The 25,990-nt window shown below is 44.1% G+C and overlaps 1 protein-coding gene across 4 annotated transcripts in view; it reads left to right on the forward strand.

Annotated features, from left to right (window-relative positions):
• Positions 1-15,724: 15,724 nt before the first annotated feature.
• Positions 15,725-25,990, forward strand: part of LOC143105567 (transcription factor 7-like 1-B) — a 49,453-nt gene continuing 39,187 nt past the window's right edge. For 2 of the 4 annotated variants that reach the window (XM_076269576.1, XM_076269577.1), the window contains exons 1-3: positions 15,725-16,715; positions 16,851-16,923; positions 17,026-17,150. In XM_076269576.1, coding sequence (XP_076125691.1) covers positions 16,530-16,715; positions 16,851-16,923; positions 17,026-17,150 — 384 coding nt within the window. In that variant the 5' untranslated portion in view covers positions 15,725-16,529. The remainder of the gene's footprint in view (positions 16,716-16,850; positions 16,924-17,025; positions 17,151-25,990) is intronic. The other 2 variants (XM_076269578.1, XM_076269579.1) reach the window with 1 other exon arrangement.

Raw genomic sequence — 25,990 nt, forward strand, 5'->3', positions numbered from 1 at the left:
CAAGCATTTATTGACAGTACACAAACACAATTCTCACCCATTATAAATTCCTTCAAAACCAAACAACTCCATTGCAGAAACCACAATGTAATCAACTTTCAAAGCACAAAAAAATTATTTGCTGTGATAAAAAGTCAAAACTCCATCTGAACTACAATGCCGTGGTTGATTTATGCTATCCGAAAAGTACGATTTTTTTTCTGACTCTTTTTCCACGTGCTTCCTTAGTTTAACCCCCTTGGGCTTTCCACAGTATAACTAAAGAGATTTAATGCGTCCAGTCCATCCACATAATTTATTTCTCACGAGGGCTTGTCTGCATTCTGCTCTCTGGACATCCTCAAAGATGCATCTATCTTTTTTATGGGGCCCAGCCCGGTTGATTAATCCAGATGGGTGATGGCGAGGGAATGCCGGCGGCCTTCTGTGTGGCCCGGAAGACCTCTGGTCCCCCGTTATCTGTGGGTCATCTAAAGCCCTATTGCCCTGATTTGTACTGTTTAACCTGCCATAGGCCAGCAAACAAAATAGGCATATAGAGAGAGAGCATTCCAGTAGAGAGGCAGAGAGGGGGGGGGGGCATATGAAAGACATATCACCAGGTGTTTCAGTATGTAAAAGGGTAAAACACTCACTGTTCCTCTCAGAACTTGAATACATTTTTGTGTGCTGCCTCTTCACCTGAGAGACAAAATGACTGATCAGTGTAAGATGACCGTGTAACTCTAGATCAAGTAATACTGTGTGTAACTGTAATGTGATTTCATGTTCTTTTTATTTTGCTGACAAGTGTCAGGGCTCTGCTTTCACCTGCTTTGGCTAAGCACGCGTAGTCCTGCCTGCCGAGACGCGAGTGTGCAGTTTGAGTTTCACGTCCTGGATCTCTCCGGCAGGTTTAACCCTCCTTGCCCTAGCTCTCGCTCCGCTGCTACTAGATCGTAATCGCCACCGGTAGAGGGAGGGATGACAGCTGGAAATGGTTTTGGAGCAGCGCCGCTGCACGTTTGTTTTCATATCACGGTGGAGGAAAGGAATCCAGCCCTTGAGTAAGCATTAGCTTTTAGGGATCTGTGACAGTGATTTATACGCTTTCGAGAAAAAACCCACCTCGTGTGCTCCCCGGATGGAAACGATGGCACAACAGTGGCTCACAGTGGCCCACAGTTTAGCCCATTAGGTTGGGGGCGGGGGGGGGGGGGGGGGTTATTAATTAAAGCATTCATCACAGGAGAGGAGGAGGTAGAGTGGGTGTTGCCTCTAAGCCAGGACTGAAAAGTGCCACTGAGTCGTCGATTTGAGCCATGGGGCCTGGAAACTACACGTGCCCTCTGACACCTGCACATTTATCATGACCGCTGCTGCTGTGCATGGGTTATGTCCAAGTTTTTTGTCCAGATATTTGATTGACGATACTCAGTACACAGGTACACCCATGCATATAAAAACATGGTGTGCTTGATGACCTGATATGGATATGGAATGTAAGGCTTTGGCGTCAGGTGGACCCTTGGAATGATATGTCAAACATTGCACCGATAATTACAAAATGAGTTGTAATTTGTTGTAGTTGCCAACAATGTGTACTGTATATTATGCCCCTCTTTGCTATACATCTAGTTTCCTGTCCAGGTCGTGCCTGACTGGATGTGTGTACATCACGGGTCTGGTGGGATGAAGGTGGGGGGGGGGGGGGATGGCAAGGGGGGTGGTTCTCCTTCTCCTTCCCCATGACATGGTGGGGTGATTTTTTCCCCCTCTCTCTTTTTTCTTTATTTTTCTATGAGCATATAAATCTGACTGGTGCCAAAGAACAGAAAAACACGGGATTAAAATTCCCCTTTCTCCCTGCATCTTCGGGAGTCCAGCTGCAGAGCGCTGTTTGCTCCGCGCGGCCCTCATGGACGCCACAGCTGCATGGGGCCCGAGTCGAGTCGCGTTGCGTCGCTAGTAGGAGAAGTAAGACAGCGCAGCCTCACAGAATGACTTATTTTCCTTGGCAGACGCATGGCTCTTTCACAAAGTGATAATTACACTGCAGAATAAAACACAGCAGACTGGATAAGACAACCCTGTCACATAGGTTGCTACAGGAGGAGAGAGTGAGTGAGAGAGAGCAAAAGAATGACAGATTTCAGAAATGGCTTTGGATATTTTTAGGATAGCTTGTGTTACAGTGTGCTGACCTTCGAATTTCCATCCCAAGTAAGGAACATTTTCTATTAACAGTTGAAGGCAATCACATGGGGTAGGGTAAGAGTACTCCACATTTCTAAACACCATACAAGTGTTCCAAACAAAATAACGCTGAAAAATAAATGAACAATGTTTCCTACTCCTATTCATTTAGCAGATGCTTTTACAGTGACTTACAAAACGAGGAATAACATTCAAGCTACGTTAAAAAGGAGCCCTTAGATAACAAAAATACTACTACAATAAATATTACTACCAGAGCATCAGAGTGCATAAGTTTAAATATGAGTTCAAATGTAGTCGACGGATGTAGTGGTATTTTGGAGAAGGTAGAGGGAAGGAAGCGCATGGTAAGTGTGTGTTTGGTGTGTTGGGTAGTTAGCTGTAATAGGAGAAGAGGTACTCTCAGAAGAGTTGGGTCTTTCAGGGCTTCTTGAAGATAGAGAGGGACACCCCTGCTCTGGGAACACCTGGCAGGGCATTCCACCAACAGGGAAAAGAAAAGAAAAAAAAAAAATAGTCTGGATTGCTGAATGCATAGGGGCAGCATTGCCAAGCGATATTCCTAAGAGGAGCGCTGCAGCCGAGGGGTAACATAAGCCTTGATGAGAGCATTTAAATAAATGAGAGCAGACCCTGCAATCACATTGTAAGCAAGCATTAGTTACTTGAATTTGATGTGGGTGGCTAAGGGTAGCCAGAGGAGCTCAATGAACAGCGGGGTAAAGTCTGCCCTTTTTGGTTGATTGAAAACCAGATGCGCCACTGCGTTCTGGACCATCTGTAGTGGTCTCACCGTACAAGCCTGGAGGCCAGTTCAGAGGGCGTTACAGTAGTCGAGGCAAGAGCATGGTCTGTACTAAGAGCTTGTTGCCGTGTTGGGTTAGGTAGGGCCTAATTTTCATTATTGAATAGTGCGAAGCGGCACGACTGGGCCACAGAAGTGACATGGTCAGAAAGAGTCAGTAATCAATTATCACTCCAAAGATTCTCACTACCTTGGTAGGGGCAAGAGTGAAGGAATCCATTTTGATGTTGATGTGATGTTGTTGTGATGTACATTTTGATGTTGATGTGATGTTGTTGTGATGTACATTTTGTTTGGCTGGGAAGACCAGCAGAGGCCCGTTGCACAAAAGTAGGATCAAGACATCCAGGATTAGTGACTGAGCTGAGCTCAATGAATCCAAAACAAGAGCGTACAGGCTTAATTGGTTGCACAAAGACCATATCACAATGGTGTATCATGATGCGTATCGTATTGTGAGGTCCTTGGCGATACACATCCCTAGTGGCCACCTTTAAAGCCGGACTGATTAGGCTCAAGGAGGTCATTCCATAACAGAAATTCTGTGACTTGTTTGGAAAACCACCCTTTCGATAGTCTTAGAGAGGAATGGGACGAGCGAGACTGGCCGATAGTTCTCCACTTGAATGGGAGCAAGAGAAGGATCTTTAAGCAACGGTGTTACCTGAGCCATTTGAATGGAAATGTACCAGAGGCCAGTGCAGCATTAATCACATGCATCTTTGTTGATGGTAGGAGATACGGTTTGGAGGAGGCTGATCGGAATGAGGTCCAGTGGGCATGTAGTAGGCCGGCTACAGATTAGGAGTTTAGACACCTCACTCTCAGTGAGAGGGGTGAATGAAAGAATGATGCATTATGACTGAGTACCAATGCACAAATAACACATCCTTGCTACTCAAGAGACACCAATCTTTGACCAGACTTCCATGTCCCAATCAGCTCAACATGGATATAAATCGTCATTGTGTTTGCATTTAGTATAAGCAATCATAGAGGCAACAAGGATAAGGAGGTGGTGGAGTTATGCTGTTCTCGTCATTTACAAGTTCAGGTTGTGATTTTCACTACTCTGACCATTCATTTATGGGAATATTTGGAATAGTGGGCGCATCAGATGAGTCAGTTCAGAGATTTATCTGTCTTCATACACCTGTCAACTTTGGCGAATTGATATTGCCCCCCCACACCACTTAAAAGCCCCACGGGTGGCGTGTACAACCTCCAAAAAACTGAAGCCATTAAAAAAAATAAAAATAAAAATGTGGTCGTCTCTGGGCAGGTTTGGACACTTTTCTGTGCATGCCTGCTCTGACTCCAAGAAGCACTTACTGCAAAGACTCTGGGTCCAATGCTGCCAATATGGCCAATATGGGAAAAAAATGGTCTTCATTCCTTCAGAATGAGCGTAGTAAGTGCATGGCCCTAAGTGTCCTCCATGTGTTTATGGACATCACTGAACTACTGACCTAGAGACACACTTTTGGGGTGACCTTGACTACTCCTTTGTGTTGTTAAAGGCAATGTACACAATTTATTTTTGTCCTCAGATGTGTTTATACTCTGACTACCAGACAACAGTGTCCAGTTTTCCTGTCTTTTGATGGCTCCACTGTTTTCTTCCGTTCTCCACTCCAAACACATTTTAACGATTGTGTTATATTTTTTCGAAGCCCATCATTTTTTGAAGCTACGTTCAAAACTTCCCTGCAGTTTCCTGAAAACGCGCTGAAAGACGAATACACTGTCGTATTCGACAGTCGGCTGACAGGAATAAAATGTACGGACGTGCAGGGTGTGAAGAGGACACTTGACACTCCAGGTTCAGTGATTTTTTCGGGCCAGCTGCCCATCAGTGGGTGTGTGGAATGTGGAGAGGCTGGTGGAACGCGTCTTAGGTGTGCCCCATGTGTGTGTGAGTCTCCCGATATATACGCCGACAGTCCTGATGCTCCACCTGCACAAGGGCCATGCCGCGGTGTGATGGAGTGTGTCCAACAGACAGGTTTCATCTCATGTCGCTCGTTCAAAGGGGGGGAAAAATACCTTGTGGGAATCGATTGTTCCATGGAAATGAGATTGGGAAGTTCACGGCCCTGGCTTTGGTATCGACAATTTCTACATACCATGGGCCTGCACTTGTTCAAATACCCTTATATTGGGAACTTCATACCATCATGAGTACAGATTGTATGCAATCACTTGTTTGACAACTTGTCCACCCATAAAGGGTGACACATGAAAGTCAACCTCTCTGAGAGAGTCCTTGCCAACAGAAAAAAAAGTCACGGGATGTATTTCTAAAACAAAGACTTTGCTTTGCCAGTTAAAAATAACTCGGCTGATATCGTCTGATGTGAGAGCCCATACAGAACGTTATTTTTTCCTTGTTCCTATTTGCATGCTCCAGAGGAGCGAGAGAAAGAAAGAGAGAGGAAAGAAAACTGACACCGCAATCACGGGCGAGTTGGGCCGACTGTTTTTCACAACACCCGTCTGCCTCACACCCAGCTGCAGACACAATGCAGGTACTGAGCAGAGCCGAGCACAAATGCCTGAAAAAGGGGTTGTGTTGCAATTTTATGGTCCTGACTTTTACACCGCAACACATAAAAATGATGGTTTCCAGACGTAGCTCTTTACAGCGAGAGCCTGTTAAGTTTGAGGGTTGGGGGGGTTTGGATGTGTGTGTGTGTGTGTGGGGGGGGGGTCTCCTGTAAAGCATAAGTGAGCACGGACTGATCCACTGGAGAAATGCACATTCCAACAGGCCAGTGACTATGACGAAGTCCTTGTTTCCCTCCCCCTTTACACTCAGGGAGAGGGAGGTGGGAGGTGAGGTGGAGAGAGAGACAGAGAGAGAGAGGGAAAGAGAGAGAGTGGGAGAGAGAGAGAGACAGTGAGAAAAGAGAGAGAGAGAAAGGCTTCTGAGTGGGAATTTGCGGGAGAGTTCTGGTGCACTTTCCCAAGGCCAGTCAGAGGAAACGGACGGGCTGCATCTCCCTGACCCTGTAAGTACCCCCCTGCGACCTGACAACGACCCCCAGGGGGTTCCTGTCTGTATGCGTAAAACAGACTGTCCAAAAGCATCCTGAAAACATCACAAAACAGGAGGGAGAGAGATGAGAACAAGAAAAAGGAAGGAAAAAAAACTCAATAACAACAACAAGGGAAACTTGAAGAGGCTCAGTCGAACACAGGCCAAAAGCACTCCTTGAGCTGGGAGATAAGCCTTGGGCCACACATACTGAAGGAAGCAGGCATTGTGCTCTCCCCTGCACTCCCTAAACCGACGAAGATGCCCCCCTCGTCTGCTGTGGTCAGTGTTGGACTTAGGAGGCAGCTGTATAGGCTGGCTGGTATGAAAGGCAGGCACAAGCATCGAAGGTCTTATCCTGCCTGCCTGTCTGCCCCACACTCTGTTGACATACAGGGCAGGTGCAGTTGGCCTCCTCTTGAACAATACGGCCTCTACATTCCACCTCCCACAGCCCCCAACATACTCTCCACAGCCTCAACCAAAAGCCTCTTTCCTCTGCAAGAAGACTCTTAAGTTCCCTTCCCAGCACACACACGCACGCGCACACACACACACACACACACACACACACACCCTCCTCTACCCTGGTGAGAAGCGGATGTGACGAGAGGTGGAGAAGGGGGCCCCGGTGTCGGGCGAAGACGAGTCTACTGTTTTTCGGAGGCCTATCTAGGCAACGATCAGCAACGCATTGCTGGATTTGCACAGGGCCCACAGAGGACCAAAACAAAGGGGGGATTCTTCCTCCGGTGCCCTCTTCGGCGCGGTGTCTATGGGAAAACGGCCGGCCCGATAAGTGACCGAACGGCTCAGGTTACACCCAGCTGTCTCCAAGCAATGCACAGGCCTTTGCCACCGCCGCATAGCCACGGCCTGCCAGACGCATCGCTCCATACATAACAAGAAGCATCCCATGCACGTCAGGCTCATAAAAACTCCAGCGGACGTATTAAATAAGGTCAGAGGGCCCTTCTGCTGGCTTTGGGGGCAGTGTGTGTGTGTGTGGAGGGGGTGGACAGACTTACAGGACGACCCCGGACTCTCTGAGAACTCGGTGAGCCTCTCTCGCTCAGCTGAGAAAACACAGGCGTCAGGGGTGATGAGATGAGACAGACGTCCCTAACTGGATCATTACACTGCACCAAGAGAAGATGATAGTGTGTGTGTGTGTGCGCGCGCGAGTGTGTGTGTTTGTGTTTGTGTGTGTGTGTGTGTGTGTGTGTGTGTGTGTGTGTGTGTGTGTGTGTGTGTGTGTGTGTGTGTGTGTGTGTGTGTGTGTGTGTGTGTGTGTGTGTGTGTGTGTGTGTGTGTGTGTGTGTGTGTGTGTGTGTGTGTGTGTGTGTGTGTGTGTGTGTGTGTGTGTGTGTGTGTGTGTGTGTGTGTGTGTGTGTGTGTGTGTGTGTGTGTGTGTGTGTGTGTGTGTGTGTGTGTGTGTGTGTGTGTGTGTGTGTGTGTGTGTGTGTGTGTGTGTGTGCGCGCGCGTGTGTTAGGGTGAGGAGGTGAAGACTCATGTAAGATGACTGTGGCGCTCCTAATGTTAGACACTACATATGAGAGACCATATGTCTAAAACAGATGCTAACATGCATATCATGCCTGGACGGGGAGTCCCACACTGGAACTCGTACACCGTTGGGCCGTGTTGGTTTCCCCCAGTCAATCAGTGTGCCTGTCCTGCCACTGGCACTGTCCTGTCCTTAGCATCCATCTTACAATGGGCCTCCTTGATTGAAAATAATGAAAAAATGTTCACTTCAGAGATCATAGGGCCGAGCTAATTTCATCACCACGTCTGCATTTAGCTGTTATGATGGCTCTGATATTAGTTCTCCACCCTGTTAAGTTTCAACATTTCAAGTATTTGAGTCTGTTAGATTAAATCAGCACCCTCCTCAAATGTAATTTGTCAGCTCTTCAAATGTTGTAGAATGCGGTGTGTGTGTTTGTGTTTAATACTGGGAGTCAGATGTTGCTGCTGAGGGGGGATGAAAGTGGCTAATTGGGTGGGACTCCCAATTGTGATTTCTCCAACACCAACATTGATAGGAAGGTATTGCTCTTAGTGCCCTACAAACAGTAAGACAGCACTGGTCATAAAATAACTGTTTTTTTGTTTGGCTCTTTTTTCCCTCTAACCAGCAATATACTCAAAACACACAAGCGTCACTGCATTTCATCTATTGTGTGTTTTGGTCTGAAGGGAAACCCAACAGTGAGGATTAGAACTTGAATATTAATAGATAATCTGTTAAGTCTGTGGGCGAACTATCCAAATAGTGTTACAGATGCATTTTACCCAGAGCAACATGGTCTTGCAACGGTAGGTTCAGGAAGTGAACATTGTCAGTCGGTAACGTTACTGATGCTCCACCACGCCCATTTTAATCATTGAATAAATCAAGGAGAATTTGAACACACATTTCTCAGAGGTAGCACCATTCCTAATGCTACCTTCTACTGACTTCCTTTGGTTGGATACAAGGAAATAATGTCATCAAATAAAAAAGATTTCCCTTTAAGGTGTGTATCTTCCAATGATGGGTGAATGTAAACCGAAATTAGCCTAAGCGTGAACAGAATACCTGAAACAATCGCACTGGATAGTGACCAGTTATAACATGAACAGTGTATTATTATGTCAAAGGCACTGAGAGTGCAGAGTACAATAGATTAACTCAGCCCTGCCCTGTGAATATATCCACAACAAAACAGATCTGATGAACACTAAAGCTGTTGATGTGTGTCATGAAAAATGCAGCTCTACTGCTATGGGTAGGGCATGTAGCGTTATTTCACAAAACCTCTTTTGTGCCAAAGAAAATATACAATTTTAATTGATGGAAAGGAAAAAATACTCACTCACACACACACACAATTTAATTCTTTATTTGGATTGACAAGCAGGATAAGTATCATGATCCGAGATCCAAATTTAGCTTAAAAGGAGTATCTAATAACAGCAAAGTTTTTAAACTTAGTTAAAACTCCATAATGTGCACACTAAAGGTTCAAAGGTAAAGGTGACACCTGCGTTTCCAGATGAACAGGCTACCATAGCTGACCAGTACTTTGTGAATTGCTTAGCTTTCTTCAAAAAGAGTCTGTTAGTTGGTTAAAAAAATGTTTTGAAGTGTCTTGGTCATATATGTATGTTCCAAAGAAGCAGACAGGGACATGAAGAGGCTACATCTTAAGTGGCTTTGCCACAGCAACTTCATTACACTGCCTTAGAGACCAAGTATGGATCGCGGCTGATGAGCAGCACACAGAGGAACATATTCTTGGCTCTGTGCAGAGAGTCTCTGTGAGTACAGCCCTACCCAACTGCATTAACATCACCTCAATAGTGGCAAGCACCCCTCTTCCTGTCCATTTGGAAAATACAGGGGTGTTTTCAAGGGGCCGCACACACACACTACGCACTCACAAAGAGAGTGCTTTCGGAAGGCTTTGAAGTTTTCAAAAATAATGCTCCTTAAAAGCATCTACAATAGGTGAAGCAAAAATGGCAATTGAAAGCCCCAGTGCTAGTGAGCAAATGGGCAGGTCCTAGAATGGAAGATTCTCGTTCAATACCTGTTTGATCTTTTTCTTTTTTTGTCTACCATTTTGTGTATAACACATTTTCCAGAGGTTCATGCTTTTAAGGTTTGAGGCTACTGTTCTGACACTCAGGTGACAAGCAAAGTAAAAAAATGGAGAATATTGCAGAAACTCACTATAGGAAATAGGATTTAATCTACATTTAATCTATTTCTTTTTCCAGAGGTTCTCACCAGTGTTGATTCCGTAATTACAAGTTGTTTCTCATATTGTGAGAAAAATATTCTACTACATTCCCCTGTTTATATACAGAGTGATCATATGCTTTGTGTCAGTGTGTGTACTAAGCTTACAAATCAGCGGCTGAAGAATACAAACATACAAACAAACAAACAAACACACACACACGCACGCACGCACGCACACGCTCTCTCTCACACACACACACACACACACACACACCTGCCTGCCTACCTTAAGGAAAAGTAGTATGGTAAGTCTTTGGTTAAATGTAGAGTGGCGAAAGAACAGGGAATAAAGGGAAATAAAGTAGTGAAACACAGCCCTTCTCATTCATCCAACTTACCACCACTTGGTCTTACAGTTACGCCCTCTGGGTGGTTAATGCTGCCATCTAATATGCTCAACCCACTTGTCCAGAAAAAAACACAGTACCACATGCATCTTTTTAGTTTGTGAAGAACAAAAAAAGCTTTACTGCTGTGTGTAATGGATATGATGTTATTCAATAAAATAGCTGACACCAAGCAGTGCTAGTCTCCCGCCCAGTGCACAGCCTGGGGTTATGTCGAGACAGGGAGGGTACTTTAAAGACTTATAGGCTAGAAAAGCAGGTGCAAAACAACGCTTGTGTACCAGCCCGGCAGAAAACCACAAAAAAAGGTCATATATTTAGTGGCATGTGGATTTAGTCAAAGGGAAGAGGAAAGCGGTTTGTTAACCACTGTGCACACTGCATATTTGAATGCATTCAAAAAGATTTGAGTTGGATTGAACATCCAACAGTCAGTCAGATATGATATACCGAAGTCTCTTTTATGGAGATACTTCACGGTCCTCCTCACTACCTAAGTGACACACACACACACACACACACACACACACACACACACACACACCTACCTCCAGCAGGTGGGTATGGCAGATCCCCATGTGTTAACTAGTACATTCTGGGTCAAAGCAGAGAAAAGAGCAGCGCTGACACATACAAAACCGAGGGGGCTGAGCAGTGACAGGAGGCCTTCATTAAGGCTGAATTAAGCATCACTTTGATGGGAAACCTAGATCGAGCGGGGCTTGGCACCACATGAAAGAGTGACCTTGGATTCTCCAATGCGCAGGATGCAGCAGGGCAGATTCGCTCTGTGCGATTCTCTCTGTGTCTCTGCCTCCCCATTTCACACGCGCACACACACACACACACACACACACACACACACACACACACACACACACACACACACACAAGCACACAGACACACACAAGCACACAGACACACACAAGCACACAGACACACACTTCAGATTTGAAAAAAGAAAAATGGGCACAAAGTCACGTATCAGAAGGCAGTTGAGAGAGCAACTTCAAAGCCAGGCAGATGCTGGGACAGCATCCCCGGCATACATTTGCAGACCAGCAGTCAATGTACCCTCAGGATAGGATTGTGGATCGGCACCTCTCTCCTGACCCCTTCATCAGTTCTCCATTAAAGAAAATGAATTCTTCACTAACAAGAGATGGAGAAGAGCAAGAGACAGATGAAAGAGATAGGGCAAGACACAGGGAGGGAGGGAGAGAAAGAGAGGGGGAGTGATAGAGAGAGAATGAGACTGACAATGAGAACGACAAAGATGGAGTGAAAAAGAGAATACTAAAAGAGACATAAGTAAAGGCAATGAGAGAGAGAGAGAGAGAGAAAGAGCGATAAACACAGATAAAGGGCAGTGATCTGATTTTAAATGCCCCCAGTCAAGAAAACCTCAAATCCTCTCCTGCAAGTACCCCAAATACACACCCTCAACTCTGAACCTGTGCACTCACACCTAAGCCCCATAAAGAGCCATCATCCCCTCACAAAGATTCAAGCAAGAGAAGTCATATCCCAAATCATCACCTGCTTGCCATGTCAGAGTGGCACTCCTCTTTTCCACTCAATAATTGCCCATGACAGAGTTCTGTGACTCTTGAGGAGGGGACAACCCTGTACCGGTACTCTGTGGGGACATGCAAGATTCATATATTTAGACGGCTGAGCCTTTATGAATGTTCAAAATGTTCTTCAGGGATCACCAAACATTTGATTTTGTAAATTATACATAAGTTGAACTGGGAAGGCTACAACCATCTAATTATGTCACTTGGGATTTGCAAACGCACACACCCCACCCCCAACACACACCATCATCCTCAGCAACAGCATTAGATATTTCAGAACAGTAGTTTTTCTGAACGGTTAGGGAGAGCTTTTTCTTGGGAGTGACATTTCAGCATTTTTGAAGGGGATCTCCTGTGGAGTGCATCCTATATGCAACAGTGAAAGCAAACACTATTCCTGAAGGCTCATCTAGCCATGCATCTGCAGCTCACCTGTCAGCAACTAAATCTATGGCTGCACCCTATTGTTCAAGAACATGACACTTGCAGATGTGAAAGAAATGCAATGTGTATATAGCACAAATACACACAAGCACACATTAGCACAACAAATCTCTTAAAACATTCACACTCATATACCCTGCCTCACTCACACACACACACACACTGGGGGGAGTGGGTTCTAATGAGGTCCTTAGAGATTATGCTGGACTGTCAGTCACTCTGTAGCCTGCTGACATGCGGTTGACAACGCCAATGAGGTTTTTTCTCCTCTCTTTCTATTTGGACAGAAAAAAAGCTTGTCAGGTTACATCAGGAAAGAAGAGCCCTGGTGGTGTATGCAGGGCGTGTGAGCGATGGAGAGGAGAGACAGAAAGAGTGAGAGATAGCTGGATGCAAAAATTGAGGAGAGGATGAGGGAGGGTAGAAGTTTTTCATTAACATAAATTTCCTTTGTCATTACATGTTCTCAGTTAGTATTGTTCACTGATTACAACAAACAAACGACAAACAAAAAGAAGAGAAAAAACATTGGTACAAACATATAACTTAATTGATTAAAGGGACATTTACGAAATCCCTCCAGGAGGTTGTGGGTCTTTTTTTTTATCCTAACATAAAACCACATGAACACCAAACATTAACTGCCAGTCTTACTACCTTTTAAATTGGAGACCCTCAGTAGGATTCGGGTTTTTCAAAAAGAAATATATCCTAAGGCCCACGCATCATAAATACTAAACCCAGGGCTCCCTTAAAAGCAGCAACTCATACAGAGTAATCTCTCAGTCTCATCTGACGTGGGTGAGTGTGTGAAAGCATTACTCCAGGGTGACCAACACTAATTTAAAATCAATCTCTCTCTCACACATACACACACATCCTATGCAGTTTGTTTGTTTAATTTAAGACCATTTCTGCAACTAAAGGCTATTTAATGGCCAGAGCATTGTGTGTTAGAGAAACTTAAATATGTTTCTTAAAATCTATGCTAATAAGATATTCTTACTAAAGATATTCTTACATAGAATTTTGATGATAAAATTGTTGTCTTTTGGTTTTCAAGGCAGGGCAACAGATCAAAATATGTCTCACTGACAGGGGCTTTTTGCAAAATTGGCATAATGGAGGATCTTCACCACTCAATAGAAAGCTATGAGTGAATCTTGAATGTCCTATACGGCATCTGGTATAGACTATTTGATCGTGTCTGGATTGAAAAGAAAAAAAAATAGTCTCTTCCTTACAGTAGGATGGATTTCGTATAGCTTGTTGTTGGTACATTGGTCCCATTCAGATTGCCACTTACATCCTATGCAGCACCTGTTTTTTTAGAGTAAAAACTGTATGAATCTGTTAACTCTGTTTTTAGATAATTTCCCATGATCATTTTTCCAGTGTGTGTGTGTGTATATACTATATATGTGTGTGTGTGTGTGTGTGTTGGGGGAGGGTTGTTAGTGCTCCCTGATCCATGATCATCTGTGCCTCATCCTGCGAAATCCGTGACAATTACAGAAAGCAATCATGTACTCTTCGTACAGATCTGGCTTCATAAAACAGGGTTTGGGGAGAAGAGTGTCTTCATAACGGTGCCAGCAGAACAGGTGGTCCAGTGGAATGTTGAGGGAGGGGGAAAAGAGAGAAACTAAAGGAATGAAGAGGAGTGACTTTGCCAAAATGGGGGGGGGGGGGGGAATGGATTCTATGCATTGAGAAGGAGAACAGGGTTTGACAAAGCCCTGACTTATAGCAATAACTTGCTGGTAGGAGGATTGCCACCCTGAAATATATTCTCTAATAAAAATAGAGGTCATGCTTCATAGGGAGACCATCTGTTTTCATGGTGGGATACTACACTCAGTTTATTCACATGTCGACAGGAAAATACTCTGAAATGCCTGGATGTGAGAGAGAGTCTGGTGGCTACTGCCAATGTGAATGTTGCACTTTGGGCAAGCTGTTGGTTTGAGACATTGAAATCATCTATCCTCCCAGAGAGCCAAGATCCACCTTTCCCCCTTAAAGTGTGTGTGTGTTATGTGTGCATACTTCTGTGTGTGTTTGTGTGTGCGTGTGCATATGTGTGTGGTATGTGTGTGTGCTTCTGTGTGTGTGTGTGAGTGAGAGAGAGCGAGCCTTGGCCCTCCGGCTTTGTCTCAGTGGGAGGGCCAGGGATCACACCTCATTGAGAAAGGATTTCGTCACCCAGTTCAGCTAAAGCTCCACAGAGTCACACACATACGCACAGGCACGCACGGACACACACACACACATCGTGCACACACACACGCACACACACACGCACACACATTCAGAAGTGATTTCATCACCAAGTCCAACTAAGGCTCCAGTTAAACCGCCTCACGACCATGACGGTGTGACTCCTAAGTAGTTCCAGGGTGGTAACATACAATTAACACAGAGTATGCAATTAAACCCATTGTTTGGGGTGTTATCACACTCTTACAGACAGAGGAAAGGAGTTTGTGGGGCCCCACCAAAGGGGACGCTCATCACCTCAGACGACTACTGCAATGCTGGATACACAGTCACAAAATATACGCTAACCCAACAGCAGCCTGCAAACACTTTTAGAAACCCACATACTCCGCTGTGTAACCACATTCTTCATCAGAGTTTTAGACTTGATGGCTTCTCAAACAAGGGAATTGTAGACCTATTTATATTATATGTACTTAATTTAGTCATAGCCATTCATTACCAGTGTCATTCTAAAAAGAAAATAAAAAAAATATCAGCGATTACTGTACCATTGTGTTTCCAATAACACAGGATAGCACAACAAAGTGAAGGCTGCAGTAGTGTTGCTATTTGTCTGTGAAACATGCTCTGCAAAAAGTGGATGATGACTTGCCCCCTAACCATAATTGTCTGGTGACTGTTCTCAAATATTCAAGGTCCCATCCATGTCACATGAATATGTTGTACACAACATGTAAGGGAAACATAGCATTACATGAGGATCCTGTGAAAATCAAATCGGCCTATTGTTATTGTTATGGTAATGCACAATACATCGAGTGTTTTTTGTGTCTGGGCAAGTCTATTTTACTCAAGAAGGAAATAATGCTGATGGAGATGCAAGACAGTAAATGGGCTTTGTTTTGATGCGTATTATAGGGCTACTACACGTTTCCCCCACCAACATTCGTATAAGACGAGTAAGTTATTTTGTAAAATGAAAAACATAATCATGTTGGTGTATTTGTTGGCGTATTAGATGTGATCCAATACACATTGTAGGATTTTGGATTATGTGTAGTATTGTCTTGGAGTTACGGAATTGCATGAAACATTAAAGTAGCCTAGTTCAATCTCGCGACACCATTTTCCAGAACAACTCCCAAATCGATAATTAGTTTAGTAAGAATCACATCGGGACAGACTGTTTCTTTAAGTTTAGCCTCCGTCTCCGTCTGCTGAATGGAGTGTCGTTTTTCAGCGCAAACCCCTCCTCTCCTCTGCATTCTCAACAAACTGGTGAAGCCTTCTCCCTCTCTAAACGGCCAACCGAGTCGGGCTTTTTCTGCCTGCGCATTCCCCGGCGGTTAACGCACTCGGGTAGACATATCTTATCTCCGAACCACGCGAATTTCAACACTTGGAGTAGTTATATACAATATGTTGTTAGTGTTTCGTATGAACTTATTCTGTACTTTGTTCGTTTAACATTCGAAAACGAATTTTGATGCGTGCGATTGCAGTAGGCTACAACTCCTGCTAATTTTTTTTGTGGAGAGTCCAGACAACTTTGTGGTCTTTGGGTGCGTATTCCATGCACATTCACTCTGTGGTGAGGATCCATTTGTGAACAGACGTCCAGAGGCCTGCAGCGGTACACTCATGTGGATAATAGAGGGTGTTCTTGATCTCGTTCTCGAAGTTCGCGTGGACCGTCACAAGTTGCTTTTCCTTGTTTCCCAGGAAGAGTGCCGAGGCACCACGCTCGGGCAGACGGAGAATAAATAACATTGCGAGGACGTGCCGAGCAGACTTCTGCAAAGTTTTTGCATGACAGCAGGATACGACATCTGTATCGTACATTTCAAGTTAACCAGACGGGATTTGGACTGCTTTCACGTCGGGTCTGTGAAAACTCTAGTCATGGAAAAATCGGAGCTCTCTTCATATGTCAGCGAGGAGTTCTGAAAGCGTGGGAACTGGTGCTGCCTGTTTTGGTCGAGTCCCCGCTCAGAGAATCTGAGAGGAACATAACACTTGGCTCGAAACAAAGTTGAAGCACAGTGTTAATCTAAAATACAACTCAGTTTTTTGTGTGAGAGGAACACAGCGAATCCAGAAACATGCCACAACTCAACGGAGGCGGTGGGGATGACCTGGGGGCCAACGATGAGATGATCTCCTTCAAAGATGAAGGGGAACAAGAGGAAAAAATATCCGAAAATGTGTCAGCCGAGAGAGATTTAGATGACGTTAAGTCCTCTTTGGTAAACGAGTCGGAAAACAATAGCAGTTCTTCGGATTCAGAGGTAAGAGACCACGCGTGGTAGCATATGACAGCCGAATGCTGACCTGTTACTTTCATGTTACATGTAGCCAAGTTCACGATGTTACAGTAATCATGTCCATTCCTGATGTTGGATTTATTTATTTGCTACTATCAGCAGGCAGAAAGGCGCCCCCAACCAAGAAGAGACCTAGACAGTTACGAGAAAGCCAGAGATTACTTTAGTGAAGGTAACGATCGTTCTTACTACTTATATTTACTTTGCACCAGTTTCCATGCAGTTATCCTTAAAGTTTCCCTTCCCTTGTCTATCCCTGTCTTTCGTCCCAAAGCTTTAAGAAGACAAGATGGAGGCTTATTTAAGAGTCCCCCTTATCCTGGTTACCCATTTCTCATGATCCCAGACCTTACCAATCCATACCTTTCCAACGGCGCCCTGTCTCCCAGCGCGAGGACGGTGAGTAGTGTACCGCGGCTTACCGACCTACACACAGTAGGCTAAATGTTATTTCAGTTGTTCGTATACATCCACTACACCAACGGTTGAAAAACAGGCTGCATGGCCCGTACACATTCCCCCTGCAAAGAAATGTAAAGGAGTAGTTAGGAGTTCCGCCATGTTCTTCAAGTAGCCTATCAACAAAAAGTTAATAGGCCTACACAGATCCTTTGTCCGCTTATTTTCATCTTCCTTCCACAAAAAGGTTTTTCTTCACTATTTCAAATTGTTTCTTAGTGATCTATGCCTTGTTATTCAGCAATTACTCTGAAAGGAGCAATTTGGAATTGTGGGGTATTATGGACCTGAAAGTTTGGCTTCAGTGAACCTCTCTGACGGAAGTAAAAAAAAAAAAAAAAGTCACGTCAACGTAACAGTAATAATTCTGAAAGAGGCTTTTTATTTCGGTTACTAATAGCCTACAGAATTTATTAATTAGACTATTATTCAGCCATTATTCTGAAAAGGATCTAATGTGGAATGTGTTGGTTAGGTTATCATGAACCTGAAAGTTAAGCTTCACCTCTGACGGACGTTTTAAAAAGTCACGTCAACTTAAAAGTAATATTTTTGAAAGAGGCTTTTATTTTGGTTACTGATAGGCCTACATATTTCTTAACTATTTGACTGACGGCATTTGTGCCATTTAGGAGTGGCTCCATGTAGTCGATTTGATGGCATAGCCTTACAGGACTTCTTTGACACATGAGTGATGTAGCTATAGACATTGTAGCTGAATTTCCTTGAATGCCCACTATGTAGCAATAAAATCAGCGTTTTACTTGGTGTTCTTGCAGTTGTCTTTAAACCCTTTAAAAGTAATGATTCCATGCATACACATATATCTGTGGATAAACAGACACCTATATATTTCCAATAGTCTTGGTGTTTCTCAATTTAATTAAAATTTTGCATAGATCATTTTAAGAGCTAAACTAATTATGCTTATTGGGGTTCATTCCTTACACCATATTTGTGTAATGTCCCTCCCTGGGACCAAAAGAAGAAACTTATTTGGAGCTTATTTGGAATTTCTCTTCTATTGTTATTTGGCTTTCAGTCATTGGCATGGTAAATTATTCCACCATGTCTTTTGAGATCTTATCAAATTATGCATTATTGTTTTTCCCCCATCTCATCGAATGCATTGCAATTGCTGGTTCCTAGTTTATGTGTTCCCTGATTTGGTTGGCTAAGTCACGTCAAACGTTAAGGAGAGACATTGCTCTATCCTGCCTTCCCAGTGAAAGTTTGGGTTGTTCAATGTCCAGGTGCCACGATCAGTTTCAGCCCCAGTGGTCAGCAGGTTGCCTGTAGTTTTCAAGCTCATAGTTTTGTATTTGCACCTGCTGAGAGTCAGCTTGCTCCTTGGTTTTAATGGAACAAAAGGCAATCCCTACATGATTTCATAATGGCATGTATTTGTATTACAGCATGTTTAGGCCTTGAATATTTGTGGTAAAGAGAAACTCAACGGTGAAGTCTTGACCCCCTGAATAGTCTGCTATGTGCCTTAAATAAATGGTAATTCCATTGTTTATTTCCAACTTTCCATTCTCTTCCTCACCCCAAAATCATTATGTGATTTGATTGGAGCCAGCCAGGCATTCGTTTTGAAAAGCAGCTCAACCCTCCACACACCCCCTTTCAATTTTTTTCCAGCTTTTCTGTCTCTTTTCTGCCATCCCAAATCAACTCTCCCTTCCTTTCTCCGCCATTCAATTAGAGAGGCGTTAGTGGGCCATTGTCATTCTGAGCAGGCGCTTGATGGCTTCATTGGAGGTCTCCATTGACACTCATTAGCTTAATGGCTGCTCTCCATACACTAGATGCATACCAGTGGAGAGATCCTCCTTTGTCCCCTCAACCTATCTGAGTTATCTGCACAGAGCTGACTGGCTGACGTTATCTTCAGGCATCATGCGTGTCTTTTTGCTATCTCTTCCTCAATCCTTCATCCACCCAGTCTATAGTTTTGGGTTTTAGTTTTTTGTGTTTATTCACTTTACTCCCCCTTTCTTCCTTGAGTTTCAATTAATTCAATATCAATTATTGTTATGCAATTATTTCACAGATTTATTGGTTTGCAAACATCTATAAAAGTAGTTTTGGTGCTATGTTGTAGATTCAATGAGAATTTAATGTGCTAATGAAGGTATTTGGCTTTGTTGGAGTCAGAATATAGATTTTAGGAGCGCAGGCATTTTCGCTGTGGTTTTATAATGATAATGTGCAGCTTTTTAAATCAGATCCAGATTTTGAACTTTCACCACACTGATATGTGTGTGAGAACAAACACTGAGATAGTTATCTCCTATTTATTATCCTAGACCCGAAGAAGAAACAACATTGTTTTGAAACCTATCATAATCCCAGAGTGCACCAGAGTGCATGACCCCTCGAAAACAAGGATGGGGCATAGAGTTTTGCTTTTGTTTTGATTTATGTTGGAGAAAACAGAGAGCGAAAGAGAGGGAGGGACAGAGAGAGATAGAGAGTAAGGGAGTGAGAGAGACAGAGAGAGATAGAGAAAAGTGAGAGATTTAAGTCGAAGACATTCCGTCCTCTTTAGCCCTTCAGAGTGTGGTGGTGGGTGCGGATGTTAACCAAAAGGGCAAGGCCCGATAAGAGGCTGTGAAGCAGATGAGCTTATTCTGTCAATCAGCAGCCTTCTTCTCAGTTGAAAGCGTGGTTAGACAATGACTGACTGGCATACTTTGAATATTCATTCAGTCATCTTAAGCTGTGACTGTGACAGTGGAGAGACTCTAGCCGTCAGATTCATCACGCAAAAGTTTGAAAAACAAAATGAGGCGCACTTGCAGGACCTGCTCTGAATTCCAATTGTCTTTTTTTTTTGAAAGAAGAAATGAACAGTGTGTTTTGAAACAAGCAGCTGAAGTATGCCGCCACTTCGCACTTGTGTAAACCAAGTGTCGGTTTTGCTGTCCTGTTTTGTGCTGACTATTTTTCATTCAGAGATTTTTTTTTTCTTGAGGATTTGGAATAAGTTATACAACATTAAGTTAAGCTCCTACAGTGGTCTATTCATGAAGACCTGCTATATGCATGAAAGAGGTCGAATATGGTTCAACAGATTGTTGGATGGTCTGAGTTTGTGAATAAATTCACTGATGTGTGAAACCTCTAGTATGGGCTTAGTTATACAGACAAAACTGTTATTGAGTTCCTCCCATGCTGAAGCCAACTGGAGTGGTGTGTGTGTGTGTGTGTGTGTGTGTGTGTGTGTGTGTGTGTGTGTGTGTGTGTGTGTGTGTGTGTGTGTGTGTGTGTGTGTGTGTGTGTGTGTGTGTGTGTGTGTGTGTGTGTGTGTGTGTGTGTGTGTGTGTGTGTGTGTGTGTGTGTGTGTGTGTGTGTGTGTGTGTGTGTGTGTGTGTGTGTGTTGAGCGGGAGAGACGAGACAGGAAAATATAACAAACCATGTCCTCCTCGATGAACAATAGCAAGGTTGCATAAATAAAACATTTGGATTCAGTGTTTACCAACACTGATATTTTTCTCAAAATGCCAACCTATGCGAGAGGAGAAGGAAAGGCATTGAATATGCTTGTGTGGAGGCAGTGCTTGGCGTACCTGTGAGATTGGAATAAGGAATGTAAACATGGCCGAGCTGCGAAAAAAAAAAGAAAAAATCCTACAGCTATCCTAGCTTTCCAATGTCTCTCTCTCCCACCACACAGGCCAAAACTCGAGTGGTTGAGCTTAGTTTTAGGCTGTGCTTTTGATTGTATGAGTTGGAAAGGAGTGAAGACTTTTTGTGGAAGTTCTTTTGTGAGTGGCAAAACCTTGTAAGCTGTTTTGTATAGCTGACTCTGCAGTTGTTCTTGAGGAGTCTGTCTGTTTGCTTGTTGCTGCTGGGAGCGAGTGCATATTTTAGCCCTGCCTCGAGCCCTAATGTTTAAAATGTAACTCAAAGCTTTCTGTAATTGTCTGTGGATTTGTTTACGTTCTCTTCCCACCGAGTGTTGTACACTCTCAGGCCTACTTACGAAGCCTCCTACCACTGAGACAGATCGTAATCTAAACATTGATCTGCGGTTGATGTAGTGCACATATTAACATAATCATTTATTTTTTTCGCTGCATCCTTGGTGGTCATGCTTTTTTTTTTTTTTTTTACATCTTTGATTATTGCTCTCTTTTTTTGAAGAATTCTAATTCAGGTAGTGTGATTTCACGTGTGCTTTTGTAGAAGTCTAATTTAGATAGTGTGATTTCACGTGTGCATTGTTGGACCTGGTGCAGCACACCAGGAGCAGGCCCCTGGATGAGTAGCTTATGGAAGACATTTATGGGCCCTTCCTCTCGCACAGCCCAGATTCCATAAAACAAGAGGACAAGGAGAGGAGAAAAAGAGACGAACAACACAGATTTGCCATAATTGATTTAGAGCCTGCTCACAGCTGAATTCCACAGTAATCCACTGAGACTTGAGGAGGAACTCTCTCTCTCTCTCCCTCTCTCTCTCTCTCGTATCTTGGCTTTTGTGAAGAACCTTTTTTCTTGTCACTAAACTGAAGGAATGAATGCATCAGCATTTCACTCCAGTGTGATTTTGTAATTGTTGTAAGGACATTGTCTTTTGTGGGTTTAGGGTTTCATTTTGCAGGTAATTTAATGTAATTAAATGTTAATGTTTTCAGTTAGTGGTGTATTGTTGTCTGTGGGTGTTTATGGCAGAATTTTATGGTTTTGCGTCGGTCATGTCTTAGGATCAGATTCATTTTCCAAACTCAGAATTTGCTTTTCAGCGTATTGTTGTCTGTGGGTGTTTATGGCAGAATTTTATAGTTGTTCGTCGGCCATGTTTTAGTATCAGATTCATTTTCCAAACTTCATCAGTGGGCCTGGGAACCCTCTTTGGAAGCCCTAGTTTTTTTAGACTGTTCCTGTGGCAGCAACCCCATTCGGCCACATCCAAGCTAACTATAGCATTGCCATGTTTCAATCTGCGGTAGCACGCGGTGCTTTTCCGATAACCAGAGTAGGTCTGGAAGTCGTATCTGCGCCAAATCCCTGTGGATAATCTGACAGCCATGTAGTCGTATTCTCTCTCTCTAACTCTTTCTCTGGAAAACACGACCAGTCGCCGGTGTGTCTATGCAGAAGTGCTGTACAGCTACAATTTAAAGATTCCATGTTTATTTCAGGGGACTGTGTTGGCTTTTTTTCCCTTTGGCACAGTCAACTCTGCAAAAGCACTTGACAGAGGGGCGATAGTTTAAACAATCCCTCACCGCATTTCAGTCAACATGTTGACTTATTGAAAGAGCTTGAATGTGAACAACAGGTCCAGTAGTACAGGCCTAAATCCCCACTCACTACCAGAAACTGGAGCATTATGTGTGTGTGTGTGTGTGTGTGTGTGTGTGTGTGCACATGTGCGCGTGTGTGTGTGCGTGTGTGCATGCTTGAGGCCCACCAAGCACAGCAAACAGATCCTTTCACAAGCACATAAATGCACCTTGGTGGAAATGCATACTAAACTGTTTAGTCTTGCCTGTTGAGCTGTCACTCATCGGCGGAGAGATCCCGGAGGCTGAATGCACCCTGCCATGATGCCTGGACTTGTCAGTCGCCCCGGCCCGACACACCTCTCCCCTTGTGTGTCTGCCCTGCTGCACGTTTTGGTATTTCAAAAATTAGGAGACCTGACTTTAAGTCAACACTGGCATTGTCCTAGTATATAAAAGGATCTCTTCCGTGCGTAAGAGAAATTATTTATTTATTTCCCCCAGGCTAAGCTACACTTGCAATAAGCCCAGGTCTTTGCCTCTCCACCCCAGCAGTGGTGCAGTGGAGCTGGGGGGAAGAGGTGTGTGAGTGGGGGCAGGATAAGGGAGGGCCTCGGTGGCTACTTCTCCACAGAGGCCACATTGTGCCTCTTTTTCATTTTGGTGAAACTGTGCTATTTGTGTATATAGGTTGAGTGGGTATGCATATGTTTGCGTTTTACACTGTTCTAAGTCAGTCTGAGACTTTTCTAATTTAAGGCCTGTGTAAACAACACGTGTAGCTTTATTTATATAATTTGAAGTATTAGTGATTTTTGTCATCTTGTTTTCAAACCCATCAAGGGTAAACAGATCCACACTGCACCGAAAAATTAGAAGGTCTCTTTCTAGAAGCAGCAACTTGCTCAAAGCAGTTTTCTGTGAACTCATACATTTGTGTTGGGTGAGCGGTGCTCATGCCCAGCTACAGTATGTGTGGCTCTCACAAGAGCAGTACGAACAGACACGGTCCCAGTATGTACAAACCTCAGACGTGCATCTCTTGTTTTGCCTTTTGCCCTACGCTCAGGAAGAGGAGCATAGGACTAGTGGATGTGCTTCAAAATGAGTCCGATTGGATTTCTGTCCATGAGAGCAACTAATCTCTTAAGCTCAGGGCTCCCTATGTCATGTTATTGTTTGGTAGATGGCAGTTGATGGGAGTAGATATTAGGAGTTTATTAATTAAACACTCAGTAGACGGAATGTGAAAATGATTTGAGGACTGGAATCCTTTAGGATCGGGTTTTTTTGAGTGTGTGAAACATTGCCAGGCCTCTCTCTCTCTCTCTCACTCTCTCTCTCCTTCTTGCTCTCATTCACTCATTTGCTTTCTATCCTCTCCCTCTTTCTCTGTGGAGAGCAGGAGTTGGCATCTATCACTTCTGCCATCCTTCATTTGCCCACCACTCCTCCCTCCCTCCCGCTCTCTCTATCCGTCTCTCTCTCTCTCTCTTTCGCTCGCTCCCCCTCTGCCATTAGATATTCTGTTTATAGCCCTCTCTGGTTCTTCAAGAGTATGGCCCATCCAGAACATCCGTAGCACCCTTTGAGGAATGGGTAACACACACATACACACATACTCGCTCTCTCTCAGCGAACACCCCGCCACCGACCTCGTACATTCTGTGACATCAATGAAATCCCTTTGAAGTTCTCTTTTGAATTTCTGCATTAATGTTATTTTCTCACCCCCCGTGAGTTTATTGGCACTGCCTGATCTCACATTGATTCAGTTCGGTACATGCAAACTGAGTCTCCTCTCCTCTTGACGTGTTTGCCCGAACCTTTTAAGATCATTGTGTTTTATTAGGAGATGGTTGTCATTAATGTGCACAAATAGAGGAAGATGAGCTCATTAGTGATCACTTGTGCAGTCGAAATTAGTATTTGTCCTTCGCCCGAGATTTAAAAGGCTACACACGGCCGACGTTAAAAGACTTCCCGTTTTTGAGTGACTGCTCGAGTTGACGTTCGGCGCCACCAGTTCAAGTTTAAAATTAGCAGGCTTGTAAATAATCTTGTATAATACCAACATTTTTTCAAAGTGATGATATTGAAGGGGTCGTTTTGTGTTGCGTATGTTTTATTGCGGGCAGAGCGGAGTTTAGTTTGAGCCCCCCACCCCCCGTCTCTCTCGTCTCTGGATTCCCTGTCCAAGGCTCCATGTATGCACTGAGGAGGAGCCTGCTCCAATCACTGTTAGCTCTGCAAATAAACTCTTTTAAACACTGACAAACATTATTTGGAAAACTAGAGTAAACAGATAGGGTAAGTCTGGCGGATAGAGCCAGAGCATACAGTATCAGATTAATTTGGCTGCTGAGGTTGTTGTGCAAGTTCGTCACAGCCTATGGTAGATGACAGCAGTGATAAGATATGTAAAATTAAAATAAATCTATTCATCACACATGACAGTCCATTACTATCGAACAGTACTCACCAGCGTTCAAATGCATGAATCCTTTGTGTTTCCATATTGAACTTCCGTATTGTCTACATTCATACAACGTTTTAAAAACATTTATGGGGCTTTTGGTTTTGGTGAAGTTACCTCTCTTTGTCTCTATGGTGACAGAAACAGGTCGGTCAAACTTGGGAAGGTGAGAATATAGTGAAAAGAAAATGCAAAGAAATGGGTACGGAGTGCTCGCTCATCTTGAGTTGGCGAGTTGGCCACTGCTTTGTGCTTGACCTAGCGTGTATCAAACCTGTTGTACTGGACATATTCTCCCCTTACCTACGCGGCCCTCTGGAGACCAACAGATGGGCAGAGCTTGGCTGTCACAGGGCAATTGGTTGGATGAGCTAAGCCTGTTGTAATGCAGACGTTTGGCTCGGGTGTATATGGTATGTGTCTGTGTGTGTGTGTGTGTGTGTGTGTGTGTGTGTGTGTGTGTGTGTTTGTACGTATGTGTGTTGAGGTGAGGGTTAAGCCTCACGTTAGTGGCACGTTATGCGGAATGTGCCCCTCAGGAGGGCCATGGTGGCCAAACAATGCAGCCACGCTCTTCCAGGCCCTCAGGGCAAGACAATGCAGCTGCCAGCCTGCCAAGCAGCCAGCCAGCCAGCCTGCCAACATGTCAAAAATAAAGAGCTTGTCATGTGAGAGAAAACGAGTTGAGTGGAAGTTATGTGTGTGTGTGTGTGTGTGCGTGTGTGTGTGTGCGCGCATGTGTGTGTGTGTGCGTGTGTGCGCGTGTGCGTGTGTGTGCGTGTGTGCGCGTGTGCGTGTGTGTGCGTGTGTGTGTGTGTGTGCGTGTGTGTGCGTGTGTGTGCGTGTGTGTGTGTGTGTGTGTGTGTGTGTGTATGTGTGTATGTAGGACTTCTCATATGTCATGCGAATGCCAAGAGTGCCCAGTGCTATCCTAAATCCATGTTGCTACCTCAGTTTAATGCCCAGTACCCCCCACCCCTACCCCAACTAACTTTCCACCATATCCACTCTCCAGGTTTAGGGGTGGAGGTAGCACTGGCTAACGTGAGTGTGATCTGGGTAATAGA

Source organism: Alosa pseudoharengus, unplaced genomic scaffold (assembly GCF_046254945.1).
Source record: "Alosa pseudoharengus isolate Yale_2024_CS ecotype anadromous, Long Island Sound unplaced genomic scaffold, YU_APseudo_1.1 YU_APseudo_1.1_scf_6, whole genome shotgun sequence".
Classification (NCBI taxonomy): Eukaryota; Metazoa; Chordata; class Actinopteri; order Clupeiformes; family Clupeidae; genus Alosa; species Alosa pseudoharengus.